Raw genomic sequence first — 26,888 nt, 5'->3', positions numbered from 1 at the left:
TTGGAGTTGGTTGAATGGTTGGACTCAAAACGTGGTTATTGGATTCAATAGCAACTGGGCAAGAATCACCAGTGAAGTGTCCCAAGGATCTGTGGTTGTCTCTGTGCTAACATCTTTCTCCATGATTTGGATAGAGGCATAGATGGTACAGACATTCAATTTGCAAATGGCACCAAAAATGAGATAATGAACACACTGTATGACAAAGTCAGCTAAAAAGATCTTGACTGTTAAGGCACTGGGTTCAATCTAATTAAATGAAATTCAGTTGGAATTCAGTTTTATATTTGAATTTTAAAAATTAACTTCACAAGTATAGGATGGGAGAGGTGAAAAAGCTAATGTGATCTTAGGTTGCATTGAGAGATAGAGCTTCCAGAAGGAAGGAACTGAACCTAGCTGTTTTACCTTGAGCAAGACTCTTCAACTTATTTGCATCAGTTTCCTCAGATGTAAAATAAGCTTAAGAAGGAAATGGCAAATCACTCCAGTATCTTTGCCAAGAAAACCCTCAATGGGAGTCACAAAGCATCAGTCATGACTGAAATGACAACAAAATCTATCAGTACTATGGTCAGTACTGGGGACCCCCAGAAGGAGGAATCAAGAATAGTGAGTAGACATTGCAAAGTCAAGTTTAGCCCTTCATAGCAGAAAAAAAGAAGTTCTTAAAATTTAAAGTTGTCCAAAAGTAAAATAGGTTGCCTGGAGAGTGGAGGTTCTCATAGAGAATGGATGGTCACTTCTTCCTTCCTATATTTTAGTAGAGCTTTCTTTCTGGTGTGGATTGGATGAGATAGCTTCAGTGGTTCCTTCTAAGTCCAAAATTCATTTATTCTAAGCTTTTTTGGATTCCCTTTGTTAGTGTTCTCTCTTTAGAACTTCATGAATACTCCACTTAATACAATGCAGAGACAATTTTAGTCTTATATCACTCTGCCATATCAGCAGTTTAAGTCAAATCTTGCCTCTTTATAGGCCTCAAAGCCTTTATAAGATGACAACATATCCCTATGATTACTCATCCATCAAGAGTTAAAACACTGAGTTATCCACAAGATGGTGCTCTTTATAAGCCACACCAGCTGGTCTCCTGTGAGAACAGTCCAGAATGTTAAAATAATTCCATTGATCATCACAGCATACCCAACCCATAGATGCCTTAGTTTTAGTTGACCAAGGGAGCTAGATTAGACTGCTTGGAAATGAAATGTAATATTACTAAGAAATTTTTAAATGAAATATACAGCCCTAAAGTCCCAACCTTCTGCCTAGGCTCTCCTTCCTTTAGTAATGATCCTCTGCATCTGTAGGACTAGGTCCATTATCTACCATGAGCACGTAGCACATTGAACATAATAAAAATAGAAAAGAGTTAAGGAATATGCATGGTGTTATTCACCTCTGTTGTTTCTTTGTTTCAGTCATGTCTGGCTCTGTGTGACCCCATTTGAAGGGGGTTTTTTTTGACAATTGTTATTTCCTTCAACTCATTTTACAGATGAGGAAACTGAAGCAGAAAGGGTAAAGTGACTTGCCCAGGGTCACACAGGTAGTAAGTGTCTGAGGACAAATTTTAACTCAGGAAAATGAGTCTTCCTGACCCCAGACCTGGTCCTCTATTCACTATGGCACTTAGCTGCCAGCTCTAGTCTTCTAAATTTTACCAAACAGAGCTTTGGAGTGTAAGGAAAAGTCACTGAACTACCCACAGCTGCAATGGCTAGAAGAGTATAAAGGGAGTTGTGTTTGTATTTGTGATGCCTGTTTCTGGAAGGAAGACCTTGGGAAAAGCAGAGCATGGAGAGGAAGCTAGGAAAGAAAAACCCTGCTTGCTCACCAATCAGTACATTCTTAATTGCTTCCAGTCTTGGGACTTGAGATTCATTCTTCTCCTGTCCCCTTCTCTCTTTTGAGAATTTGAGAATCTAGGCTATTCTCTAGCAGACCAGCAGAGTCCCAAAGTCAGAAGCTCTGGATTACATCATGTACAACAAAGGCAAGAACTGCAACTTCCCAGACTCCATCACTTGCCTGGAGACTATGAAATCCAAATCTCAAAGATAGTAAGGAAGAGGGAGCCCCCACCCTTGGACTCTGAGTACAGATATCACACTCCTCTCTTTAATAAAGAAGAGCTTCATGACTGGTACAAACTCCCATTACCCAAGTCTGCCGGTGAAAGGAAAGGGATGATCCTAAGAAACTGCTTGATTACTCTTCCCCCGCCCCAAATCTTCATCATCCTGTACCTGCTGGCCTTTTTTTTTTAAAGATAAGAGGATTAGGTATAGTAACAAGTTAAATGCATACCCATATCTGTGTGTTTTGTCCATATATCTATCTGTCTAATTTGTCAGATAGTTGGATAGCTAACTAGCTAGATGGATGGATGGATAGATAGATAGATAGATAGATAGATAGATAGATAGATAGATAGATAGATAGATGGATGGATAGATAGATGGAGAGAGAGACAGACAGACAGACAGATAGATAGATAAGATAGATTAGACAGAAAAAAGAAATAGAGCTATGGGTAGATATACTTACATGTATACAGATCATATTCCCCCCAGTAGAATGTAAGCTCCATGAGGGCAGGAACATTTTTCCGAAGAGGCAGCATGGCATGGAAGATGAAGTGCTTAACTGAAGTCATGAAGTCTCAGATCCTATCTCATACATGGCTATGCAGTCCTGAGTAAACAAATTAACCCCTTTAAGCCTCAGTTTCTTCATCTGTAAAATGGAAGCAGTGGTACTTCTCATATCTATCTTATAAGGTATTGAGAACATTAAATAATAATGATATATGTAAAGTGCTTTGCAAATTTTACAATCCTATATAAATCCCATTATAGTTAATATATTTTTGTATCTACCTTAACACATACTTGTTGGCTTACATTGGTCTTTTGGAGAAACATCCTCCATTTGATGCCCCCTAACTGTGGGCAGAGCCCAAGGTTCTGTTCTGGGGTTCTCTTTTCTCTCAAGGCCACCTTGACACTTCTGTCAGATTCCATGAGTTCAATTACCATGTCAATGCAAAATACTGAGTTTTAGATGTGAATCACCAACTGCCTGCTGGATCTTTTGAATTGTTTCCATAAGTCTCTCATACTCAATTTATCCAACCCTTATCTACCCCTACCCAACCATCTTCTGAACTTCCTTTTCCCCGTCAGGGGAATGACTATTTTCCCTATCATCCCAGTCCACAAACTGGATCTGTTTCAGAGTCATCCTTGACTTCCCACTCTCATTCACCCACATATTAAAGATCTCATAAAAAATTTCTCCGTTTGGCCAATAAGGCTTTTCACAACCTGGTCCCAAGTTATTCTTTCAATCTTATTTTACATTGCTCTACAATTTGGCTGGAAGGGTTAGGAGATGAAGCACTTAAATCTGGCCTTGAACTCAAACTGATCTAGCCTCAGACTTTTACCAACTATGTGGCCCCAGGCAAGTTACTAACCCCTATTTGCCTCTGTTTCCTCATCTGCAAAAAGGGAAAAATAATAGCACCACCTCCCATGGTTGTTATATGTCTCAGATGATTTGATATTTATAAAGTACTTTGCAAATCTTAATGTCTTCTAGAAATACATCATTAATTATCTCAGTCTCAGTTTCCTCATTTGCAAAGATTGGAATAATAATCGTACCTCTCTTCCAGGGTTGCTGTGAGAATCAAATGAAATAATATTTGCAAAACACTTAGCAAACTTGAAAGCCCTAGATAAATGCTAGTAATTAATATTATTAACCAAATTGGTATTTCTCCTTGTTTTCAAATGTAATACTCCATCTCCTGAATCTCTGCTTTTAGTCTAGTTGTTCTCATGCCTAGAATGTATGCCCCCCCCACTTACACTCACTTTCCTTCAGAATTCAGTTCAAGGGGCAGCTAGGTGGCACAGTGGATAGAGCACCACCCCTGGAGTCAGGAGGACTTGAGTTCAAATATAATCTCGACACTTAATAATTACTTAGCTGTGTGACTTTGGGCAAATCACTTAACCCCAATGCCTTGCAAAAGCACCCCCCCCCCCAAAAAAACCAAACAGAATTCAGTTCAAGAGATCCTTTCTTCATGAAAGTTTTCTTGATTGTCTCAACTCCTAATACCTCTTCCACAAAAAATTTGCATTTATTCTATGTATCTTGCATATAGGTGCACTATTTTGTTTACATGCTATACATATATGTCTACTCCATTTTTAGAACGTAATTATCTTGTAGGCAGAGATTGCTTTATTTTTCTTTGACTCTATAGTGCCTTGCACAATACCCACAGAGAACACAATCAGTGTTTAATAAATGCTTATTGGTCAGTCGTTGAATTAACTACCCAATAGATTGGATTGAAATGAAATAAACATTGCTGCTACATCAAGGCCACAGAAAGAACCTTAAAAATAAAACCCAGATTCACCTTCCCTGAAACCTTTTACTCTCTGAAAACTCTTTAGAATCAAGGTGTTTTAGCACAAATGGAGCAGTCCCAACTTGTCCATAAGCAACAACCCATGCAGCCCCAGCTGGTCAGCAGCCCCAGAGAGGTCAGGACCCAAGAGGACATCATTCAGCAGGTGGAACAAGAAACCAATGGCCCCTTGATCTGCAAAATGGAATCCCAACACAAAGATGCCATTATGGCCAATCTCCAGAATGAAGTGACTGACATTTCACAGAAGCTGATGTCATCACAGACAGCCCCCAACCAGACCAAAGGCGAAATGTTTCAGGAGCTAAAGGTTTTCAAATGGGACGTGGATGACCAAGAGTCTGAGATTCTACCCTTGAAAGAACAGGTATTTTATAAGAATAGCAAGAATTGGGGGATTGGGCTTTGGGGGTTCTCTTTTTAAATCCAGATACAAAGGTGTGTCATTTGGTTACAAACCATGGACTGCTGAGACCAGTAATTCAGATAATTTAGGCTTCTTGAAATTTCTGAGTCGTTAAACAAATCTGGTAAGAGCTATCTCCTCTCCCCACCCCCACAGAACTGTTTTGATAAATGTTTCCATCCTGTCTTTTGGAGCATAGACTTAGATCAGCCAGAAATCTTCAGAGGCAATGTAATTCTGTTCACCCACTTTATAGATGGGGAAATAGAAACCTTAAAAGACCAAGTGACCAAATCAATGAGATATGACACTTACATCTTAGTCAAACATCCAAGAAACCTTAGAGTTTCACATTTGGATTTGACGTCACCAGGATTCACAGAATTGACTGTGAACATGTATTATTTTTTGTTTTCGTTAAAGAAATGCTGATATTTTGGATATGCAAAAGGAAACTTCCTGGATTTGTTCATAAGGTTCAGAGCTTTAAAAGGGGCTCTAGAATTCATATAATTATAGGCTCTTCTACAACTAGAAAAAAAGTAGAGGTCAGCGAATCTAAGCTCTGCATTCTCCAAAGAGATCCAGAAAAGTCATAGTCACACAGATAGCAAATGGGAAGGATAGGGTCCCTTCTTATTGTACCACACTGTCTTTGCTTTGGATGGTGGTAAACAAACTGAGCATTTGACCTAAGTAAGGATTTCACTTTGATGTCTTTACCAAAACTCTTTATGAATTTAATTTTTTCTTACTTTCTTTGCCACCTGCTTGACTTAGTAGAGTTGATAGAACCTATTATTTGATGATGGCAAATTGATAGTAGGGCAGGCACTGAACACTCAGGGGCAGTTAGGTGAGGCAGTGAATAGAATCCTAGCCCTGGAGTCAGGAAGACCTGAATTCAAATTTGACCTTGGATATTTCCTAGCTATATGACCCTGGTCAAGTCACTTCACCCTGCTTGCTTCAGTTTCCTCATCTCTAAAATGATATGGAGAAGAAATGGTAAACCACTCCAATGTCTTTGCCAAGAAAAGCCCAAATGGAGTCACAAAGAGTCAGATACAACTGAAATGACTAAACAACAACTAAAGATTATATAATGAATTCTGAAGATGGCTTTTAATGGGATTTCATAAGACATTATGTTTCCTAAGTGAAGTCCCTGAGGTTGATCTAGAAATAGCTAGTTGAGGACCTGATGCAAGAAGGTGAAACAGCATCCAGCATAAATGATATTGCTCAGAGGTCTCAAACAAGCTGTGGGCAGGGGTGAAGCCAATTCAGGGGAGATACTCTGAATATTATCCGTGATGGATAGATGAGACCATAGCACCCATGAGGCCAACGCAGGGAAGCCAGAGAGAGAGAACAGGGCCAGGAACTCATCTTGCAAAATTTTCACACCAACTAAATTTCATCACCTTGTTGCAATTATTTAGTGTTCTCACCCTAGTTATAACCACGCCCTGAATCAAAGAGAGACTTTCCTTCTTCCTAACATTTAGATATTTATTTGGATCCATTTAGATTAAAATTTAGATATAAATAACCAGCATAGATTAGATATATAAATTTACTTTTTTCTTTAAAAATGCTATTTTTAAATACATCCTTTGGCAGGAGATATTTTTACCTCTGAATGTGACATTGTACATCTGCTTAAAGTGGGGAGGGGAGGCAGGAATGTGTCCGTGTCTGTGTCTCTGTCCTCTGGTTCTCAAAATTTCTCCTTCTCACTGAATAATTTAAAGGCTTATGTACATCCTGTGTCCTAGAAATGCCCAAGCCCAGTCTATTACAAATTACCTTTCCAGACATCCCAGCTGTTTGGTTAAAAAAAAAAGGGGGGGATGATAGGGAGGATGGATTGACTTCTGTAATTAGATACAGCACATTTTGCCTTATCAGACCCCCTACCTCCACAACAAATCAAATAGAGGGAAAAGATGTTTCTATTGTTAGTAGCTATTAGTTTCCCCCAGAATGAATAGAACATCTCCCAGTGACTGAAAGTCAGGTTGGAGAATATCCTTAGCTTTTATTGAAAGAGTACTCACTGGTCTTACCTCTAAAACAGGAATTAGGAAGACCTGAGTCAGGGAAGATTTAAATTCCAATTTTGACTCTGACACTTTTTACTAATTCTGTGATCCTGGGCAAGTCAGCCTATGTCAGCCTCAGTTTCCTTATCTGTAAAAGGGGGATAACAATAGCAACAACTTCCTGGGGTTTTTTGGTGAGGTTCAAATGAGTCAATATTTGTAAAATGTTTCACAAACCTTAGCTTATAATAGAAACCATAGCTGTTAATTACCCATGCCTCAGTTTCCTCATCTTAAAATGTGTACCACCTCCCTACTCAGGTTTTTGTGCAGCTAGAATGAAATGATATTTGTAAAATGCTTTGCAAACCTTAACATGTAACAAAAACACCAGTTATTAATCATCCATGCTTTAATTTCCTCATCTATAAAATGGAAATAATAATGACATCCTCCTCTAGGCACTATTGTGAGGATCCAGTAAGTTGATTTCCTCCATATCAGTTAGGGCTGTAAATAGAGATGATGAGAACAAGACTTCTCAGAACTATTGTCCATAGTTGGTTAAGGCTATTCATATGCCCACAAATCTTTGCAATCTCATATGGCATAATTCTTCCTGAAATAATGTGTTATGTTGTTACATCCCCTTGATTTTCCAACTTATATTCTCCCTGAGAGGTCCCATGAAAGTTATACAAATGATGTTTTACTCAAGGTCCTCCAATAAATACAGAACCCCCACAAATGTTCTCTAAGTGACAAAATCTGGAAGCATTTCATTGATTGGGTGTCTATTTTGTTCCATACTCTCATCATTACTAAACCACTGAGAATTATTCCAACCATAGACTCCATGTATGTTTGGGTCATTAAAGTAGCAACAGGGTTTGGAGGTTCCATTCCACTGGATGCCCTAAATCTATGCTGATTAACTATAAAACTCCTAGGATTGGTCTGATCCAAAGACCCTTCTTACTATTTGAGGGAGCATCCAGGCAAATAAAGGCATTAAGAGAAAACAGCTTCATCTACTAAAAACACACATTACTGATTTCTTCCAGGATAATATTTGTGGACTTCTCGGTGAGAGGTGAAAGAGCATTTCTCAGGTCATGGTTTCAGTTCATTGCAATAAGCAACCATTAAATGCCTACTACATACTGGACACTGTGCTAGGTGCTGGAAATATGGGGACAAAAATGAATACTTTTCTGTAAATGCATCACATGTCTCTAGGAGAACAGAAAATCTTTTAATACACCCTGACTTGCTTTTGGAATTTTATCCCCACTGCCTAGCATGGTCTCTAACTCATAGCAATTTACTTAATGCTTGGTGACTGGTTGATCGATTGACTTTGTACTAAAAGACCTAGGTTTGAATCCTGATTTGTTGTGTGACCTTGGATAAGTCACTGATCTCTCTTAGATTCAGATTTCTCAAAGAGGAAAAATAAATAGCATAACTAGCCCTTGTGTTACTTACCCAATAGATCTTTACCTTATAAAGCTCCAAGTACCACCCAGAGAAGTGATTTTTCATTGTATTTCCTCTTGAATACAGTGATATTGGTGTTCAGGAGAGTCTAGAAGAGATGTGGAAAGAGCTTTATGGAGCCTAGATTTGAAACCTGGCTCCACTACATCCTACCAAGGTCAGCTCTTTGTCTTGTTCTAAAAATATTGATCAAAGCAGTGCTGCCATTGCTATTGGAAAAGTCATGACCTTCCACTGCCCTCGGGGCTACTTTCACCTCCTCTGGCATTCTCCTAAACCAGAGTCACCTTCCTTGGCTCTGCTGGCCTCTAGGTGTTACAACCTCTATTAGGATATTAGTTCTTTTGGGGGGAAGGGGTGTTATCATTTTTGCTTTTGTATTCCCAATGTCTGGCATAGTACTTGATTACATAATTGATGCATGGTAGATATGTCTGTATCCTTGGTGTCTGTCACAGTGTTTGATACATAGTCAGTGTTTTTAACTAAATGCATTTTCATGTATTTGTTCATAAGCAAGATACAGCCTCCTGGCTTTTAATTTCCTTATATATAAAAAAAAAATAAGAAAAAGACTAGATTGGGGCTCTTAACTTGCTTTTGTCCTGGACCCCTTTGGTAGGGCTTGGTGAAGTCTTTGGACCCTTTCTCAGAATTGTGTCTTTTAAAAATAAATATATAGAATAAAATCCATAGGATCACAAAGGAAGCCAAATATATTGGAATATAGTTATCAAAAATTTCTTTTTAAATCCAAGGTTCTCAATCCCAGGTTCAGAATCTCTAGAAGAGCTCTGGGGCTCCTTTTCACTCTAAATTTATGGTCCTATAATTACTTTCCCTTACCAGTGAGAGACACACAGATAACAAAATGATTTTTGATCATTCTCCTGGTTTGTATTGTCAGTCATCTTGGGTGAGAGAGCAAAGTACTATTGACAAGCCTGGTTCTGGGGAGAATTAATTTATATTACCTGTCACCCAACCTTGAACTTGGGTTTGACTGAAATAATGTCAATATTATGTTAGGGACTAATAGTTGGACTTTTGTTGGGAGATCAAAGATCCTGCAGAAATAGACTCCAGAGTAAACCAGCCCCAGTGACAACTGTGCCTACAACCCTCTGAAAACATAAATAAGAGATTTACATGTCAATTAAATATGGAATAGGAAGGCTCTGTATAGGAAAAAGAGAAATAAAAAAATAATCATACAATCTTGGCATTAAAAAAGACTTCCTCAAATGTCCTGGCATTCTTGAACACAGCTCCTCTCAATGGTATACTCAATAGGTAGTCATTGTAGTGCTGGTTGTGCCCAACAGTAATCCTTGTAGCATTGGGTGTACCCAATAATTAGACATTGTAGTGTTGAGTGTACCCAATAAGAAGTCATTGACTACTACAGGTAGTCATTGTAGCATTAGGCATACCCATAGTCATTGTAGTGTTGGGTGTACCCAACAGTTGATAATTATACTCAATAGAAGTCAGCCTCTAGTTGAGAACTTCCAGGGAGGTTCTCTCTCTCAAGATAGCCCCTTCCTCTTTTGTGATAGCTTGAAATTATTTGGAAGCTCTTTCTTTCATTGAGCTGAAACTCCTGTTTCTTCCCTAAGGCCAAGCAGGACCAATATAATCCTGCCTCCATATGACAGCCCTTCAGTCATTTGAAGACAGTATCAAGTCCCCCCCAAGTCTTGTCTTCTCCAGGTGATCTATCCCTAATTCCTACAGCTAATGCTCATGTCACATGACCTTTCTTGAGCCCTTGCACTAGTTCTCTAGCTTAGCAATATCCTTTCTAGCATGTGAGTCTCAGATTTACAATAATATTCCCACTGTAGTCTGGTCAGGGCAGAATACAAAGTCTATAAGCTCCCTTATTCTGGATGCTACAGAATGATTTATGATCTCTGGGACATCACTGAGAGGCAGTAGGACAGACTTGGCCTTGGAGTCAGATCAGGAGATAAATGTCCAGACAGTGCCCCAAGACTTATAAACTGCAGAAACATAGACAGTTCTCACTTTCCATAAATTTGTAGGATGCAAATTTGACCTTACATAAAGATTCTGAAAGAAATCTGCTTGCCCCAAAAGCATCTAGGTTAACTTCATTGTAAAATTGTGTGTGTGTGTGTGTGTGTGTGTGTGTGTGTCCACTGCCCCTCTACTCAAGGCTTTTTGCTTCCTGGCCCCCACCAATAATAATAATTATCTACCTAAAAAATAAACCCTCCAAAGGAAAGCAGAAGAATAAATGAGCTGAGAGTCTCCTACAACCTAATTTGCCTAATGGGCTCTTGGCTTGAGACCTCAGGAACTGAGAGGAGACCTTTGACCGGTTCTTCCCAGCCTCCCACCCCCAGCATGTCCATCCCCAATATTTGTCTTCCGTGGGTCTGTACTTGATACTGTGTCTTCCCAACCCCCCACACTCATACCCTTTGTTGCAGGTGCTCTCCTTTCTCTGTCCATATCTTGTCCCACATTTCTGCCATTCCACCTCCCTCCACTTGTTATTCCTCTAAATCTGGTCAGGTCTCCTCCTGGTCTGTGTGTTCCCCCTTTTCTCTCCCCTTGAAGACATACAAATTTGAATTATGTAAAAATCACTTTATGTACAAGTCTTCAGAATCATGCACTTATGTAAAGTTTTGAGTTCCTTCATCAATGAAGTTATGGGTATGAATAAAAAATCTTAACTTATTTTAAAAGTATATTATTAACTTTTAATAATAATTTATATACAGTAGAAGCTTAAAGTTTGCAAAGTGTTTTCAAACTATTCCGTTTTATCTCCACAATGATTCTGAGAAGTGGAGGTTATTATAAGGATAATATAATATATAATATAATATAATAATATAATATAAATATATATAATATAAAACCTCTTTACAGATAAGGAAGCTGAGGCAGACAGAGTTTAAGTGATTTGCTCAGAGTCAGACAATAAGTGTCTGAGGCACTTTTATCTGATTCTAGGTTTTACATTCTGGCCACTGCAGCACCTAGATGCCTTATCTGTGGATTTATTATCTGAAATAAAAAAATCTGTGATACAAAGCTTCCACGTATAATGATTTATTTGCAAGGCTAGAAGTTGCCAACAAATCACGTCTACTAACTCTTCAGTAATCAGAAAAAACTGACAGATTTACAGGACTCATTATTATAATAGAACAAGAGGAATTACAAGTCACAAAAATCTGGAGAAATTTATTTTGGACATATTTCATTTGGACAAGGCAGGCCATTTGATTTGTGGTTGGGTTAAATACCTCCTAAAGCAAATTGAGGGTATTTTGAGTTTTGTTGCTAGGTCATTTCAGTCATGTCTAACTCTTCATGGCATCATTTAGGGTTTCTTGATAAATAATATAGGAGTGGTTTGTCATTTTCTTCTCCAAAGGATCCATTTTGCCAGGCAATCAGAGGTTAACTGACTTGCCCAGGGTCCCACAATTAGGAAGTGTCTGATGCTGTATTTTGGTATACCATTGTCAATAGTTAGGTCTGTTGGGGGTGCAGTAGGTGTGACAACTATTAAATCTAGTATTTTCTATCAGATTTGGACCTATGTCTATGATTCTGCCTGTCAAAGTGAGATTGTTTTAGAAATCCTGTTCTGTAGCCAGACATGTGTGGATTAACTAATATTATTTCTGCAGCCGCTGGAAAGAGGAACTTACTTCAGGGAGCTGAGGAAAAGAGGAACTTTACCTACTTCTAACTAAAAAAAGGGAACTTAACCTTTTGAAAAAAAATTATAAAATCTAGACTAAAGGGGCAGCTAGGTGGTGCAGTGGATAGAGCACTGGCCCTGGAGTCAGTGCCTGAGTTCAAATCCAGCCTCAGACACTTAATAATTACCTAGCTGTGTGGCCTTGGGCAAGCCACTTAACCCTATTGCCTTGCAAAAAACCTAAAAAAAAGAAAAGAAAAAAAAGAAAAAAGAAAAAATCTAGCCTAATGCAGTGACAGTTTATTCTTACAAAGATATATTTGTGCTTTAAATTATCCACTAATAAGTAATACTTAATAACAAAATCTTATTAGTCTATTAATTTCTTTATATTAGAGTGCAGATTCATTCGGAGCTTGCAGTCCATGCATCCCCTAAGCTTTCTTTCCTAAGAACTATAGTCTAGCATGCTAGGGGGCACAGCAGATACCACCAGACTTAGAGTCAGAAGACTCATCTTATTGAGCTCAAATTCAGCCTCAGATACTAACTAGCCATGTAACCCTGGGCTAGTTACTTAACCCTTTTGCCTCAGTTTCTAATCTATAAAATGAGCTAGAAAAGGAAATGGCAAGTCACTCCAGCACTTCTGCCAAGAAAACTCCAATTGAGGTCCTGAAGAGTTGGAGACAACTAAAAATGATTGAACAACAAGACATCTTCTCTACCTTTTCTAGAAATAACCTATTAGGAGAGATGAGCTTAGGCCGGATTTTAAAAACCATGATATCACACATCATCAAATTTCTTACCATTGTAGGAAGAGGAGGAAAGGAGGGAGAAAATTTAAAACTCAAAATTTTATAAAACTGAATATAAAAAAATGTCTTTACATCTAATTGGAAAAATAAAATACTATTTTAAAAAATTGTGATGTGAGAAGACTCAAAAGCTTGCGATAAAAGCAGATGATTAGCCTAGATAAAAGGAGACTTGGGGGGAGATTTTCATTCTTCCCAGACATTTAAAGAGCTATCACGTGGAAAGGGGATTAGATTTGTTCTGTCTGGTTTTCAGAACGTTCTTGAGACCCAGATTTTGGCTGATATTCCAATACTCAAAATGGGAGTTAAGTTCCTCATCACTAGAGATATTTGAGCAAAAGCTGGATGAACTCCCATGAGCAATAGTTCAGAAGATCCAGGGGTCACAGAGTTGAACCAGATACCCTCTACAATCCCTTCCAATTTTATTATTCTAAATGAATTTATAGCGGCATGACCTATGAAGACCCTGTGGATCTGATAAATTCAGCATCTTACCCCCAACCCAAGAATAGCACCCCCAGATTCAGGAAGCCTCAGAGAAGGACAGGCCCAGACTGAGGCTGAAGGCCCCATTTCTGACTTTGTGTTGACTCCCACAGATCAACAAGCTTCAAAAAGGATGCAGTGATGTGCTCCATCAGACCCTCAATGAGAGAAACAAGGAGATTGCAAATCTGAAGGTGGAAGGGGAGAATTTTAAGAAAGAAAAAGCAAGGAACTCAGGTAAATTTACTCTGAGGCCAAGGAGATAGGAGCCAGGGGGAGCAGGAGGAAGAAGAGACCAGGCTGTGCCAATCTGGTAGCATGTCTCACCTCTGCAGGCATAGACTGAGGAAGGACAGAACTGTAACGAGGATGAGGCAACTAGGTCTTTTCCCTAGGGTAGAAAAATCTAAAGAGGACTGACAGTACTTTCACCCTAGAAAGTAAAAACATCTGAGTTTAGAGCCTAGTTGGCAAGAATAGTTAGTTAAACAAGCAAACCGCTAAAAGATTCTTTCTTGTCCCACCTTCTGCCATTTAGCCAACCCAGGTTGGCTCCTCCCCAGATTTGTTCCCTTCTCCAATATACATATATATACATGCATATATACACACATATACGTATACGTATACGTACACGTACACATACACATACACATACACACTTACACCTACACCTACACCTATGCCTACATCTACATCTACATATATATGCATATGCATATACATATGCATATACATATACATATACATATACATATACATATACATATACATATACATATACATATACATATATCCACTCTAGTCTTAGAGTCTCATTGTCTTCCAACATGAGCCCACCTAGAGATCCCTCCCCCTTACCCATAGGATCTTATGTTCTAAGGTTTAAGTTCTCTCCCCTTCTCAAATAAATTTATCTTAAAACATTGTTTTAAGGAAGCCTTCCCAGCAGTTTTCTCTGATTTTTCAATGATTGCTCCAGGCAGAAGAATTGATAGTGACAGCTCTAATAAACATACCCCATTGGGATCTCTTCTTTATGAACTAGATGAGTCTATCAAAAGGAGTGTTATGCATATGATGGCAGCTGATGGACATATTTTAACTTTATACCAGTTGGATTTCAAATTCACTAACTTATATCCATGTAGATTCCTGGTGCCAATAACCCAATGATCCTCAAATGGGAGAACTCTAGGAAACTAAACTATAAATGATGAGAAATGGGAAATGAATCCGAGATACTCCCCCAGCACGCCCAATAAAGAATGTCTTCTTCCAGATGCAGGTCCTATGTGGGTGTTTCCAAGAGTCACAGTAGGCATCACATAAATGTTAGCTGTCAGCAGTCCCCAACAGAAGACTCCCCAGGGAGCATGGGTCATCTGGTACCACACTGGAGGAGCAGGTGATTTCATAAACTAGAAAAATAGAGCTGAAAGGAGTCTTAGAACATGGAACATAAAAACAGAAAGGAGTCTTAGAACCTAGAATTTCATAGCTAGGAAGTTTCTCATTACATAGAATGTTAGAAGACAGAGCTAAGAAGGATATTATGCTGTAGGATGTCCAAGCTGGGAGAGCCCTTAAAGACACAGGTTTGTAGTACTGGTATAGAACGACAGGAACTAATGATCTTCTAAGAATCAGTTAATTTTGAGGACACCATACATACCCACATTGGGCTGTGCCCTTAAAATCACCAGACCAGGACAAGGTCTATCTGTCTCTCTCTTTCTCTCTGACTTTCTGTCTCTGTCTGTCTATCTGTCTTTCTGTGTATCTCTGTCTCTGTCTCTGTCTCTCTGTCTCTACCTTTCTCTTTGCCTCTCTGCTCCCCCCACTCTCTCTCTGTCTCTATCTCTTCTGTTTCTCTGTATCTCTGTTTCTGTTTCTGTCTCTGACTGTCTCTGTCTGCTCAGTCTCTCTCTTCTCTGTCTCTCTGTATGTGTTTGTCTGTCTGTCTGTCTGTCTCTTTACTTTCCTCTCTCTCTCTCTCTCTCTCTCTCTCTCCCCTCTGCCTCTCTGTGTCTGCCTCTCTGTTTCTCTGTCTCTGAATCTGTCTCAGTCTATCTCTTCTCTGTCTCTCTGTATATCTCTCTCTGTTTCTCTCTGTCTCAGTCTGTCTCTCTATCTCAGTCTCTCTGCCTCTCTCTCTTCTCACTTTGTGTCTCTGTGTCTATGCCTGTCTCTCTGTCTCTCTCTGTCTGTCTCTTTCTCTCTCCAACTATACAGCCAATGAAGAGAAGCTGCTCTCTCTCTCTCTCTCTCTCTCTCTCTCTCTCTCTCTCTCTCTCCATATATATATATATATATGTTCATGTATACATATATATATATATTGGGGTTCATGTACTCCCCTTTCTTCTCTGGGACTAGCCCTCCTCTCCTGTATAGCAGCTCAGGAGAGCATTGACTTAGGAACAGGAATCTCAGGTATATGTGGAATACACTATTAGGTGCCCTAGTTGATTTCCAAGGTGTTAATGCTCCCAATGAAATTTTATATTTTTTAGGATTTTTCAAGGCAAATGGGTTTAAGTGGCTTACCCAAGCCACACAGCTAGGTAATTAGTAAGTGTCTGAGACCGGATTTGAACCCAGGTACTCCTGACTCCAGGGCCGGTGCTCTATCCACTGCGCCACCTAGCTGCCCCCCCCCATGAAAATTTAACGACCAACTCTCAAAAGCAAATCTGAACTGGTTTCACTTCACCACTGATAAAGGCTATGAGAAGGAAACAGTGGGAAAGATATTGTAGAATCAACAACACTTAGTAATTTGAATGTCATTTAGTTAGTTACCTTTAGGGTCATTCTTCTTAAGTCTTTCCCAGAGCTTGGCATGGTGACCTAGACTTAGGCAGGTGCTTAAAAAATGGCTGTTGAGTTCTCTCTCATCTTTTCTGACTAGGTTCCAGTCCATCCTTTGATTCTAGGTCAGAAATACTCCAATGACACTTCTTTGCCTTCTTCCCTCATACCAAACAAAAGGGAATTCTTTGTTTACTCTCCTCTCTGCTGCCTACTGACAGCTACTTGCTCAGTTCCCCTCAGCTGTGCCCCCTCCTTCAGCTGTCTCCTCACTTAAACTGCCTCTGAATATCCAGGATAAAACAATAATCATAAATCTTATATTGTGGGGCAGGTGGATGGCACAGTGGATAGAGCACCGACCCTGGAGTCAGGTGGACCTGAGTTCAAATCCGACCTCAGAAACTTAATAATTCCCTAGCTGTGTGACTTTGGGCAAGTCACTTAACCCCACTGCCTTGTCAAAAAAAAAGATCCTGTATTGGTAGCTGTTTCCATATTAAGCTTTGAGGTGACACAGTGAATAAAGCTCTGGGTCTAGAGCCATGAAGTTGTTCATTCATTTCAGTCATGGCCACCTCCTCATGACCCCATTTGGAGTTTTCTCAGTAAAGAAGTGTAATTTCCTTTTCCAACTTGATGAGGAACTGAAGCAGACAGGGATAAGTGACTTAATCAGGATCACACTGCTAGTAAGTGTCTGAGGCCAAATTTGAATTTAGGAAGAGAAGTCTTTCTTGTCTGGTGAACTATCCATTATGTCACCTAGCTACCCCTTGGAATCATAAAGACTTAAGTTCAAATCCAGCTACAGACACTTAACTAGCTGTATGACTTTGGGCAAGTCACTTAACCTCTGTTTGCCCCAATTCTCTTAACAGCAAAATGGGAGTAATCATAGCTGCTGCCTTACAGAGTTGTCATGAGAATTATCCAGTCCCTGACCCATAGTAGGTACTATAGCAATTACTAGCTATGTAGTAGCCACAGCAGGGTGGCAAGAATTCTAGATCTAAAAAGAAAGAATTTGACTCTTCACCCTATGAAACTTCCAGGAGTGTTTGGACTCTTCAAGCCTCAGTTTCCATATATATAAAACTCAAAGGTTAGACTAAATAACCTCTCCTGTCCTTCTTGTATGTTCCCATGAAATATTGCCCATAGCCCTAAACTGAGATGTGTCCAAAAAAGGAAAAAATAAAAGTATGTTGAAAAATACCATTTATTATAAACCACCTTGAGTGGTTTACTATACAAACCTAATTTGGAAAGAAAGTGAAATTTATATGCAAACCAATAGGACCTTCTTCCAAGATCTTAAATTAAGATGTTTTTGTTAATTTGTTTACAGTGCTGCTCCCACACCCCCCTTTAGAGAGTCCCTAAACAGGCAGGGGAACTTGGTGGGAAATTTGAAGTGGAGATTTGTAGTGGGGTGACCTGGCCTTCAATAGAAGCTCTCTTTTTTCCCTTGGTCCTCACCTGTGATTTCATTGGGACCAATGAGGAAAATCCCTTTATCAATGCAGAGTAGCACCTGCCCTGAAGTTGTTTGCCTGAGAGTGTTTCTTGGAGCACTGAGAAGTTAAATGACTTGCCAAGAGTAATTTAACCAGTAAGTAGTAAAGGCAGGGCACGAACCCATGTCTTCCTGACTCTGAGACCAGCTTTTTAATCCAACAAACCTCAATGCATCCTCAGAGTAATAATTAAAGAATTAAGTAAATCACTTCCTTTCTCTGGGCCTCAGTTTCCTTTTCTATAAAATGAGAGATCTGGTAAGAACCAGTAAAAAGATCTCCAAGATCCCACAAAACCCTAAAGCTAGTGATCTAGAATGATTAGAATTTACCAATAGAGGTTGTCTCTCTGTGCCTGCCTTCCCCCTTGTCCACCCCACCACTCACCACCCATTTATCTTCCTTTGTTTAATCACATCTTGATTGAACATTTAATGTCAGTAAATAAATCAATAAGCATCTACTCTATGCTAGCACTGAGAAGACTAAAGTGAAACAGTTCTTGCCCTCAGAGAGCTTATATTCTAATGGGAGGACTACATGGACACAGATAAATTTGTAAAACAGGTCTATGTTGGGGGCAGTAGCTAGGTGGCACAGTGGATAGAGCACCAGCCCTGGAGTCAGGAGGACCTGAGTTTGAATCTGGCCTCAGACATTTAATAATGACCTAGCTGTGTGGCCTTGGGCAAGCCACTTAACCCCATTGCCTTGCAAAAACAAAAACAAAAAACAAAACCAAAAAAAAACCCCAGGTCTATGTTTTCACAAGAGAGTTCCTGAGGAGAGTCTCTTTATCAGTGCAGATTGGCACCTGCTCTGTGATGAATAATCCTAGCGATATAGTTATGTAGATTTGTATAGGAATGGCCCGAGCTGAACAGAAGGTTTGATCTTCAGATACAGGACTCAGGTGAAGCATGGAGATTGGAGGAGAAGGGGAAAATATGAGGGACTTAATGATGATAAACTGCATGTATTCCTGCATAGAAAAATGACACTGATAATACTCATATGAACCTTCTCAGCCAATAGAGCAGGTAGAAGGAGCTTTTATGGTTGAAGCACAGGAGAAAGCTGAATTCGAAGATAAAATATGGTGTAAAATGGAGTCAATAGAAAAAAAGGAAATGTAATGGGAGAAAGAAAAAGGAGAGGGGAAATAGTCCAAGATATTTCATATAATAAGTTTTTTCTTTATTACAATGAGCTATTGCAATGATATGGAAGGGGGGAAAGCAAGAGGGAATGAGGGAATCTTCACTGTCATCAGAGGTGGCTAGGAGAGGAAACAGCATATATACTCAATGGGGTATAGGCATCTGGAGTAAGAAGGAGGGACAAGGGGAAGGGGGGTGATGTGAGTGATGGAGGAAAGGATGGACCATGCAGGGAGAGTGGTCAGATATAACACATTTTCTTTTTTACTTCTTGCAAGGGGCTGGGATTTGATGGCCTGTCCGGGACCATAGGGCCAGGTGGATGCTGGGCCTAAGGGGTGGTATGGGGGCTCAGGGCCTCTTGGCCCCAGAGCTGGGGATCTGTCTGCTGCACCACTCAGCTACCCTACAGCAGAGTCAGAGTGAAAGGAGAGAGAAAATATAGTACATGGTAGTGGAGAAATACAAAAGGAGGGAGTTGCGATCAGCAATGACAACGGTGGAAAAATATGGAAGTAACTTTTGCCATAGACTTGTCATAAAGAATGTGATCCACCCGCAACAGAGTTGTTGGTGTTGGAACAAAGACTGAAGCACATTTTTATTATTATTTTTTGGGGGGGTGCAGGGCAAATGGGGCTGGGTGGCCTGCCTGGGGCCACATAGCAGGGTGATCATTAGGTGTCTGAGGCCGGATTTGGACACGGGTGCTCCTAGCTCAAGGGCCAATGTTCTGTCTGCCACCCAGCCACCCCTACTATTATTACTATTTTATTTTATTTGGGGTCTTTTTTTTCTTTTTTAGTTTTGCAGGGCAGTGGGGTTCGGGTGGCTTGCATGTTACACGGCTGGGTGATTGTTGGGTGTACGGGGCCGGATGTGGGCTCAGGTGCTCGTGGCTCCAGGGTTGGTGCTCCATCCATTGCGCCACCTGGCTATACCTACAATTATTACTATTATTTTTTTAATTTTAATTTTTTTCTCTCCCCTTTACTTTATCGCTCAAGCAAGTCTATATTTATGGGGGGGAGGGGGTATTTCATTTACTCTTAAACAAGAATATTTTATTAATGTAAAAAAACATTATTTGTACAAAATGAGAATAAATATTAAATAAAATGAAACTTTTATTTTACAAGTAAAAAAAATTTGTATAGACATATAGTTCCAGTTGTTTATATATAGTGTATATATATATATATAGATAGATAGATAAAGATAAAGCTATAGTTTAGACATATAGATAAAGGTGAAGCTATAAAGATTTAGATATAAATGAAGATTTAGATAGAGATAATAATACAAAGCTATGGATGATAGAGATTAGCTACAGATATACATGACATAGATATAAATATAACTATAGATATAGATGGTGCAGATATAGACAGTTATATAGGAAGAGGTATAGCTATAGGTGATGATGTTTGTCCTTCATTCTCAAAAAAGACCATGACATCAGGGAGGTGATAGATATAGGTATAGATGTAGGTCTAGGAACAGGTTTAGGTATCGGTATTAATAAAGACACAGATGTGGATAGATTTAGTTGATGTAGATATAGATACAGATGCAGTTATAGATATAGGTATATATAGATAGAGAGATATAGGTATAGTATGGATAGATGTATAGATATAGGGAGAGAGAGAGAGAGAGAGAGAGAGAGAGAGAGAGAGAGAGAGAGAGAGAGAATAGTCTGAGACATAGGGAGGGTTTAAGACTCTTGCCCAGAGTCACAAAGTCTTTACCAGAGGGAGTCTTGAATCTGGGTCTACCTGGACACTCTATCCGCTATATCATATTGTCTTTCAAATATTATCTCATCTCACTCGATTAGATGGTGTCCCCAAAGTGCTTGGCACAGTGCTTGAGGCAGAGTAGATACTGGTCCCTTCCATGGACTCCTGTGATAGTCTGAGGAAGTCTATGTATTCATTCTCAGCCTCATGTATTTTTAAATACATCAAATAAAATACACAGGATTACAAGGAAACCAGTTATTTTAAAATGGAGTTTCCAAAAATGTTTAAAGTTCACAGATACCAGGGTAAGAAATGATCAAGATACCTAGCTGCTAAGGGGTGGCTAGGTGGCATAGTGGATAAAGCATCAGCCCTGGAGTCAGGAGTACCTGGGTTCAAATCCAGTCTCAGACACTTAATAATTACTTAGCTGTGTGGCCTTGGGCAAGCCACTTAACCCTGTTTGCCCTACAAAAAAACCTAAAAATAAAAAAAAGATACCTAGCTGCTGGGGAAATGCCAAGTGATCTCAGTAGAGGGAGTTTCTCTAGCAGGACTGGCAGGTCTAGAAGCCCACCAATCACAAAATATTTGACACCACTAATGACATCTCCTAGATTCTAGTGCCCTTGATAAAACTTAACAGGCTGCATATTCTTTATATTACCACCCTAGTACTCACAGTCATAAGAATCTAGCCAAATATTTAAACTGCAGGAGTAGGGGGTTCATATCTCCACTCATGGGACTTGTTATAGCCAAGCTAGACTTGTAGAAGTCATTCTGGGCAGAGGTTCTTAAGGTCCTCCTCAGAGAGTCCAAATCACACCCTAAATAGTTGCTCAATGGCCTTCACTATGTGCAGAAGAGAGAGGTGCTTGAAGTCTGAAATTCTGCTCCCCACAAGGCAGACCCAGCTGCCCTTGGCCATAGATCCCTGGCTTTGTAAGAGTAGCTTGGTGTCCTGGCGGGCCATCCCAACGCCTCCTGAAAAGCGGGCAGAGAGGGAGAGGAAGTCATGGAAAATGGACATCAACAACTCATTTCCAAGACCAGAATATGATCTAGAAAGAAACAAGAAAGCAACCAAACCTGCCCCCCCATCATCCGCCCAGGGACAAATGCTTCAGGACTTCAGGTATTGTAAAGAAGCAAGGTAGAATTCCCTTCTTTATTTCTTTTTTTTTTTTGCAAGGCAATGGGGTTAAGTGGCTTGCCCAAGGCCACACAGCTAGGTCATTATTAAGTGTCTGAGACTGGATTTGAACCCAGGTACTCCTGACTCCAAGGCCGGTGCTTTATCCACTGCGCCACCTAGCTGCCCCTATTTCTTTTTTTTAAGCAAGTGGGGGTTAAATGACTTGCCCAAGGTCACACAACCCTAATTCAGAGACTAGAGTTGAACTCAGGTCCTCCACACTCTATCCACTATGCCACTTACTTGCCCATAGAATTCCCCTCTAAATCATCTTAACTTTAGCAGGAGCTGAGGATCTACGCCCTGAAAAAATAATAATGAAAACAACAACAATCATAATAACTGACATTTTTATAGCCCCTGCTCCGCACGAGGCACTGTGCTAAGCAATGTAACAAACATCTCAGGTGATCTGCACAACAAAACTGGGAGGTGGATTCTATTATCATCCCCATTTTACAGAGGAGGAACCAAGGCAGACAGTGGTTGAGTGATTTGTCCAGGGTCACACAGCTAATAAGTTTCCAAGGGTGAATTTGAATCAGAACTTCTGGATTCGAGGTCTGGGATTCTATCCAGTCTAATTTGTCGTGTTTCTCCGTGAAAGCAGAAGCTGTCTGTAACTTGGTAGAGGAATCAGGATCATAAATTTAGAGCTAAGCTACATCATCAATACCCTCATTTTATAAATGATGAAACTGAGGCTCAGCAAAAAAAAGAAAATGATTTGTAGAGGTCAATAATGGCCAAGCTGGGATTCACAGGTTCTACTCTTAGATCCCTAAGGGACTATCCTCTCTCCTTTCTAGCCAATGAATGTCATCTTTATTATTAAACATCTCACTGATTTGGCATCGGCCATCTTTGGTTAATTCTAACCTCAGACCCTTGGACTATGATTGATGAGGGTACCCTCTTTCTTGACTGTCAGGAAATAATGGTTTTCCAATATTTAGAGTTTCACCAAAGGTTCCTTGTAAACCTTGTTAATGCTCTAGGGAGAATAAGCATTCAAATTATATGTTAAGGGGGAGCAAATGTGCCAGAAGCAAGGGACTTGTAGCCAAAGGTGAGTGGAGTCTGAAGAAGGAGGTCAGACAGACAGACTTGGGACCAAGGCTAGAAAATCAGGACAGCAAATCAAAGACTGGAGTATAGGACATCCTTGATTTGCCATGATCAGTGAAGGGGCTGCAAGCTTTCGAGGAGGGATATCTGGACAGTCCATCCCATTGTTTTTCTCCCCAGGGCTTCTATTAGGGAGGACTGTTTGTCCAGCTTACCCAAAACAAGGTAACAGGGTCAGAGGATTTTAGGGTAAAGTTTAGGTCTTATATTTATTCTGCTTTTGTTGTTCAGATGACTTTCATGACTCCATATAAGGTTTTCCTACTCCAGGGGATTAAGGCAAACAGAGGATATGTGATTTGCCCAGGGTCACACAGCTAGTGAGTGTTTGAGATCAAATATGAATTCAGATCTTCCTGACTCCTGGTCCAGGAGTTCACTGAGCCACCTACCAGTCTCCACTTTACTGTTATCTTCCCCCAACCTCCTCTCCAAGCATCTTAATGATTCATTCATCCATTCATTAAAAAAGTATTAATTAGTTGTGCTAGATCCCAAAGAAGAAAAGGAAAGAGAGAAACAAAACAAAATAGACCCTGCCCTCAAGGAATTTATATTCTATTAGAGGAAAACAACATGTGCATAGAAAATTAAATACAAAATTCAGGCAAAACAATTTCTGAGGGAAGCCATTAGAGACAGGGATGGGGTAGAGATCAGGATAGGCTTCCTCAAGAAGCTGGTGCTAGAGGTGAGCTTGGAAGGAAGTTGGAGATTCCAGGAGATAGAAATGAGGAGAGAAAAGAATAAAGTTATCCTTCCAGCACTGAGATTTTTCTCCATCCTGGTTTTGATATACCTTGGATGGGCAGAAGAAATTAAATAAGAATTCTGGGAATTTTACAGAACCTGCAGATGACACCTTAAGACCAGCAGACAAAACAGGAGAAGATGCATAAAATATATATACATCACTGTATAATATCAATATTTTATTTTAAGCATCCCATAAAAGAAAAAGAAAAAGATCCAGACTTCTCTGATATGAAAGCAAAGTCAAAAAACCTTATGCAGATTTTCTAGATCACAGGGCCACCATGTCCCTAACATTCATGATATGGAAGGGATTATTGTATATTCTTGGATGGAGAATAGTTAATGCAAAGTGAAAATTGAATTTGAATTTTCCAGCAATGGAATGGGCAGCCTTGAGTGGTGGCGGATTCTTGCACTAGGAGATCTCCAATGGGAGGCAGGATGAACTACCACCATCTTGGCAGGTGTATAACCAAGGATCATTTTCATGTGTGAATTTAACTAATAGCATCTGATATTCCTTCATATCTCAAATTCTGTGATTCTCTTTTATACAGACTGTATTTATATTTATATTATATAATACATTGTATTATATATAATATATTATATTTATATATAGCTATATATATTTTAAAAGTCTGGAATTTAGAATTGTGAAGGTTGCTAAAGTTGGGATAAGCCAAATTGTAAAGGTTTTTAAGTGCCAAAATAAAGAATTTGGATTAGTCTTAATGACAAGAGGGAGCCATTGGAGATTCGTGAGGAAAGGAGTGTGTGACCTGATCATTTACTAACCCTGAAGAAGATAGTACAGGACCAGACCCATAGGAGCATTTAATAAATACTAAAGGCATAAATCTTAAAGCATCATCCATTTAAGTGTGTATCACTGTAAGTTATTACTTTATTATTGTTTATGGAAATAGTTTTGATCTGAATTCAATTCAACAAATATTTAGTAAATTACTTTACTGTGCATAGTGCATTGTGCAAGGCCCTGGTGGAGAATCAAAGCTTAGCTCCTGATCTCTTAAAACTTGGATTCTCCTAAAGGGATAAGACACAAAAAAGATCATTCTAATACTCAATATTACATTATCAGTACATTAGAAGGGCAGAAAAAGGTCTTAACTATTACAGCAGCCTCCTAACTTCTCCTTGCCTCAAATTTCTCCCACTCCAGTCCATCCTCGACTCACCTGCCAAAATGATTTTCCTGAAGCCCAATCTGACTGTGTCAGTCTCCTATCAAAACTTTCCTGGACCCCCTCAGAATCAAAAACATACTCTCTTTTAAACCTTTACCTACTGACGCCAATCTACCATTCCAGTTCCCTTTAGACAGTATTCCTCTTCCCAAACCTAACAATTCAATCCAACTGCCCTTCTCATTGGTCCTCAAGCATGAGTTTCATCTTCAATCTCCACATTTTTGCATTGATCATCCCTTATTCCTCCTTCTCTTAGACTACAAGACTCCTCCATTAAGACTTTACCAGCCATTCCTCCCAAAACTAATACTTAATACTTGCTCTGAAAATATTAATTTGAATACACAATGGATTGAAAACTCCCTGAAGGCAGGGACTATTCCATTTTTTGGTTTAGATAGACTCTAATAAGCCTATCTAAGTGCCAGGACACGGGTATTTGATAAACATATAATGATTGTATAGTGGAAGAGATGATATTTGTTATTATTGACTTGGATGGGTGGGGATCGGGAAGCTTCTTAGATGAAGGGACATTGGAGTTGGACTTACCCAGAATTCCTGAAATTCATCTTTGGAAGGGAGCTTAACAGTCAGCTAGTGGAATTCCTACGCAAACAGGGATTCCCACTACCATAATCCCTTGAGAAGCTTTCCTTCTTCAGCCTCTGCTTAAAGACATACAATGAGGAGAATCCCATACTTCCTGCTGCAGCCTATTCTACTAACTGTCAAAAAATTACCCTAAATGTGTTTTATCACACCTTTTACCTGGTCCTCCTTATAAGAGGATCATAGATTAACACCCAGATTTCTTGAGTCTAAACTATTTTATGAGAGAAGGAAGCAGAGGAACAAAAAAGTTAAGTAACTTGCTCAGGGTCACAGAGCTAGTAAATAACTGAGACAATATTTGAACCCAAATTCTCAAAAAGCATAAATCGAAATTCAGCAGGCAAAGGGGAAAAGAAGGGATTCCAGAACTGGAGCATAAAACTCTCCTGGAGAAGAGGAGGAGGAGGTCAGGAGACCAAGAATCCTCTAGCTTGACTAATGTAAACCAAGGAAAATAGCATGAAATTAGATGGGATAAATAGTGTCCTGACCCATATAAAATCCCAAATCTAGTTCTGGAAGTCTTTACAGAAGTCCTCTAATCCAATTCCATTTTACAACTGAGAAAATTGAGGCAAGAGAAGTGAAATGACCTGTCCAAGGTCACTCAGGCATGAATGGGCAGAGTCAGTATTTTAATTTACCAGATTGTAGAAGAAAAAGGGAGTTTCTATATGGTGTGCCATTAGGAGGAGTGATCTAATCCAATTTATGCTCAAGAAGACTAATATGGTGGTGCAGCTAGGTGGCACAGTGGATAGAGCACCGACCCTGGGATCAGGAGTACCTGAGTTCAAATCTGGCCTTAGACACTTAATAATTGCCTAGCTGTGTGGCCTTGGGCAAGCCACTTAACCCCCATTTGCCTTGCAAAAAAAACAAAAACAAAAACAAAGAAGACTAATATGGTGGTGATAGAAAGGATTAGAGATAGGCAGACCTGTCAGGAAGCTACCATAAAGCTTCAGAAGACAGCCATAAAGGTCAGTCTTAAAAAGAGGGTATTAGGTACTGGGACTTGAGAAGAGTGATATGGACATTGGTAGGGCAGCATCTCAGCAGCAACACTTTGACCTCAGCTGCTCTCTCTCACAGTGCTGATGACCAGTTTGAAAAAGGACATCGAATTAAAGGACAGCATGGCCCTAAAACTAAGGCAGGAGGTGGACAGACTGAAGAGTGAAAACCAAGAAAAGAATTATCAGCTGTCAGCCATCACTTCCAGGGTGAATGAATGAATGAATGAATGTTGCTATCGTGACTTTTGCACAATGAGTGCTATTATCACTGCCTTTACTGGCTTGTGGAACATGTAATCTGAGGT

General features: G+C 39.6%; 1 protein-coding gene and 1 long non-coding RNA gene across 7 annotated transcripts in view; one reads left to right on the top strand and one right to left on the bottom strand.

Moving 5' to 3' along the window:
- LOC141509116 (uncharacterized) overlaps positions 1-14,838 on the bottom strand; it is a 52,175-nt gene extending 37,337 nt beyond the window's left edge. For 2 of the 3 annotated variants that reach the window (XR_012474584.1, XR_012474583.1), the window contains exons 1-4: positions 14,434-14,838; positions 13,742-13,847; positions 8,414-8,498; positions 2,554-2,700 (exon numbers count right to left, since the gene is read on the bottom strand). This is a non-coding gene — a long non-coding RNA (uncharacterized LOC141509116). Of the gene's footprint in view, positions 1-2,553; positions 2,701-8,413; positions 8,499-10,857; positions 10,993-13,741; positions 13,848-14,433 lie in introns of all 3 variants that reach the window. The other variant, XR_012474585.1, reaches the window with a different exon arrangement.
- FHAD1 (forkhead associated phosphopeptide binding domain 1) overlaps positions 1-26,888 on the top strand; it is a 195,336-nt gene that overhangs the window by 59,436 nt on the left and 109,012 nt on the right. Inside the window, exons 7-9 of one of the 4 annotated variants that reach the window (XM_074218381.1) lie at positions 4,482-4,823; positions 13,528-13,651; positions 26,660-26,790. The exons of the other annotated variants lie outside the window; for them this stretch is intronic. Coding sequence (XP_074074482.1) covers positions 4,482-4,823; positions 13,528-13,651; positions 26,660-26,790 — 597 coding nt within the window. The remainder of the gene's footprint in view (positions 1-4,481; positions 4,824-13,527; positions 13,652-26,659; positions 26,791-26,888) is intronic. 4 annotated transcript variants of the gene reach the window in all.

Source organism: Macrotis lagotis, chromosome 1 (assembly GCF_037893015.1).
Source record: "Macrotis lagotis isolate mMagLag1 chromosome 1, bilby.v1.9.chrom.fasta, whole genome shotgun sequence".
NCBI lineage: Eukaryota > Metazoa > Chordata > Mammalia > Peramelemorphia > Peramelidae > Macrotis > Macrotis lagotis.
The sequence above is the reverse complement of the archived record's forward strand: the minus strand, read 5'-3'. Positions and strand labels throughout refer to the sequence as shown.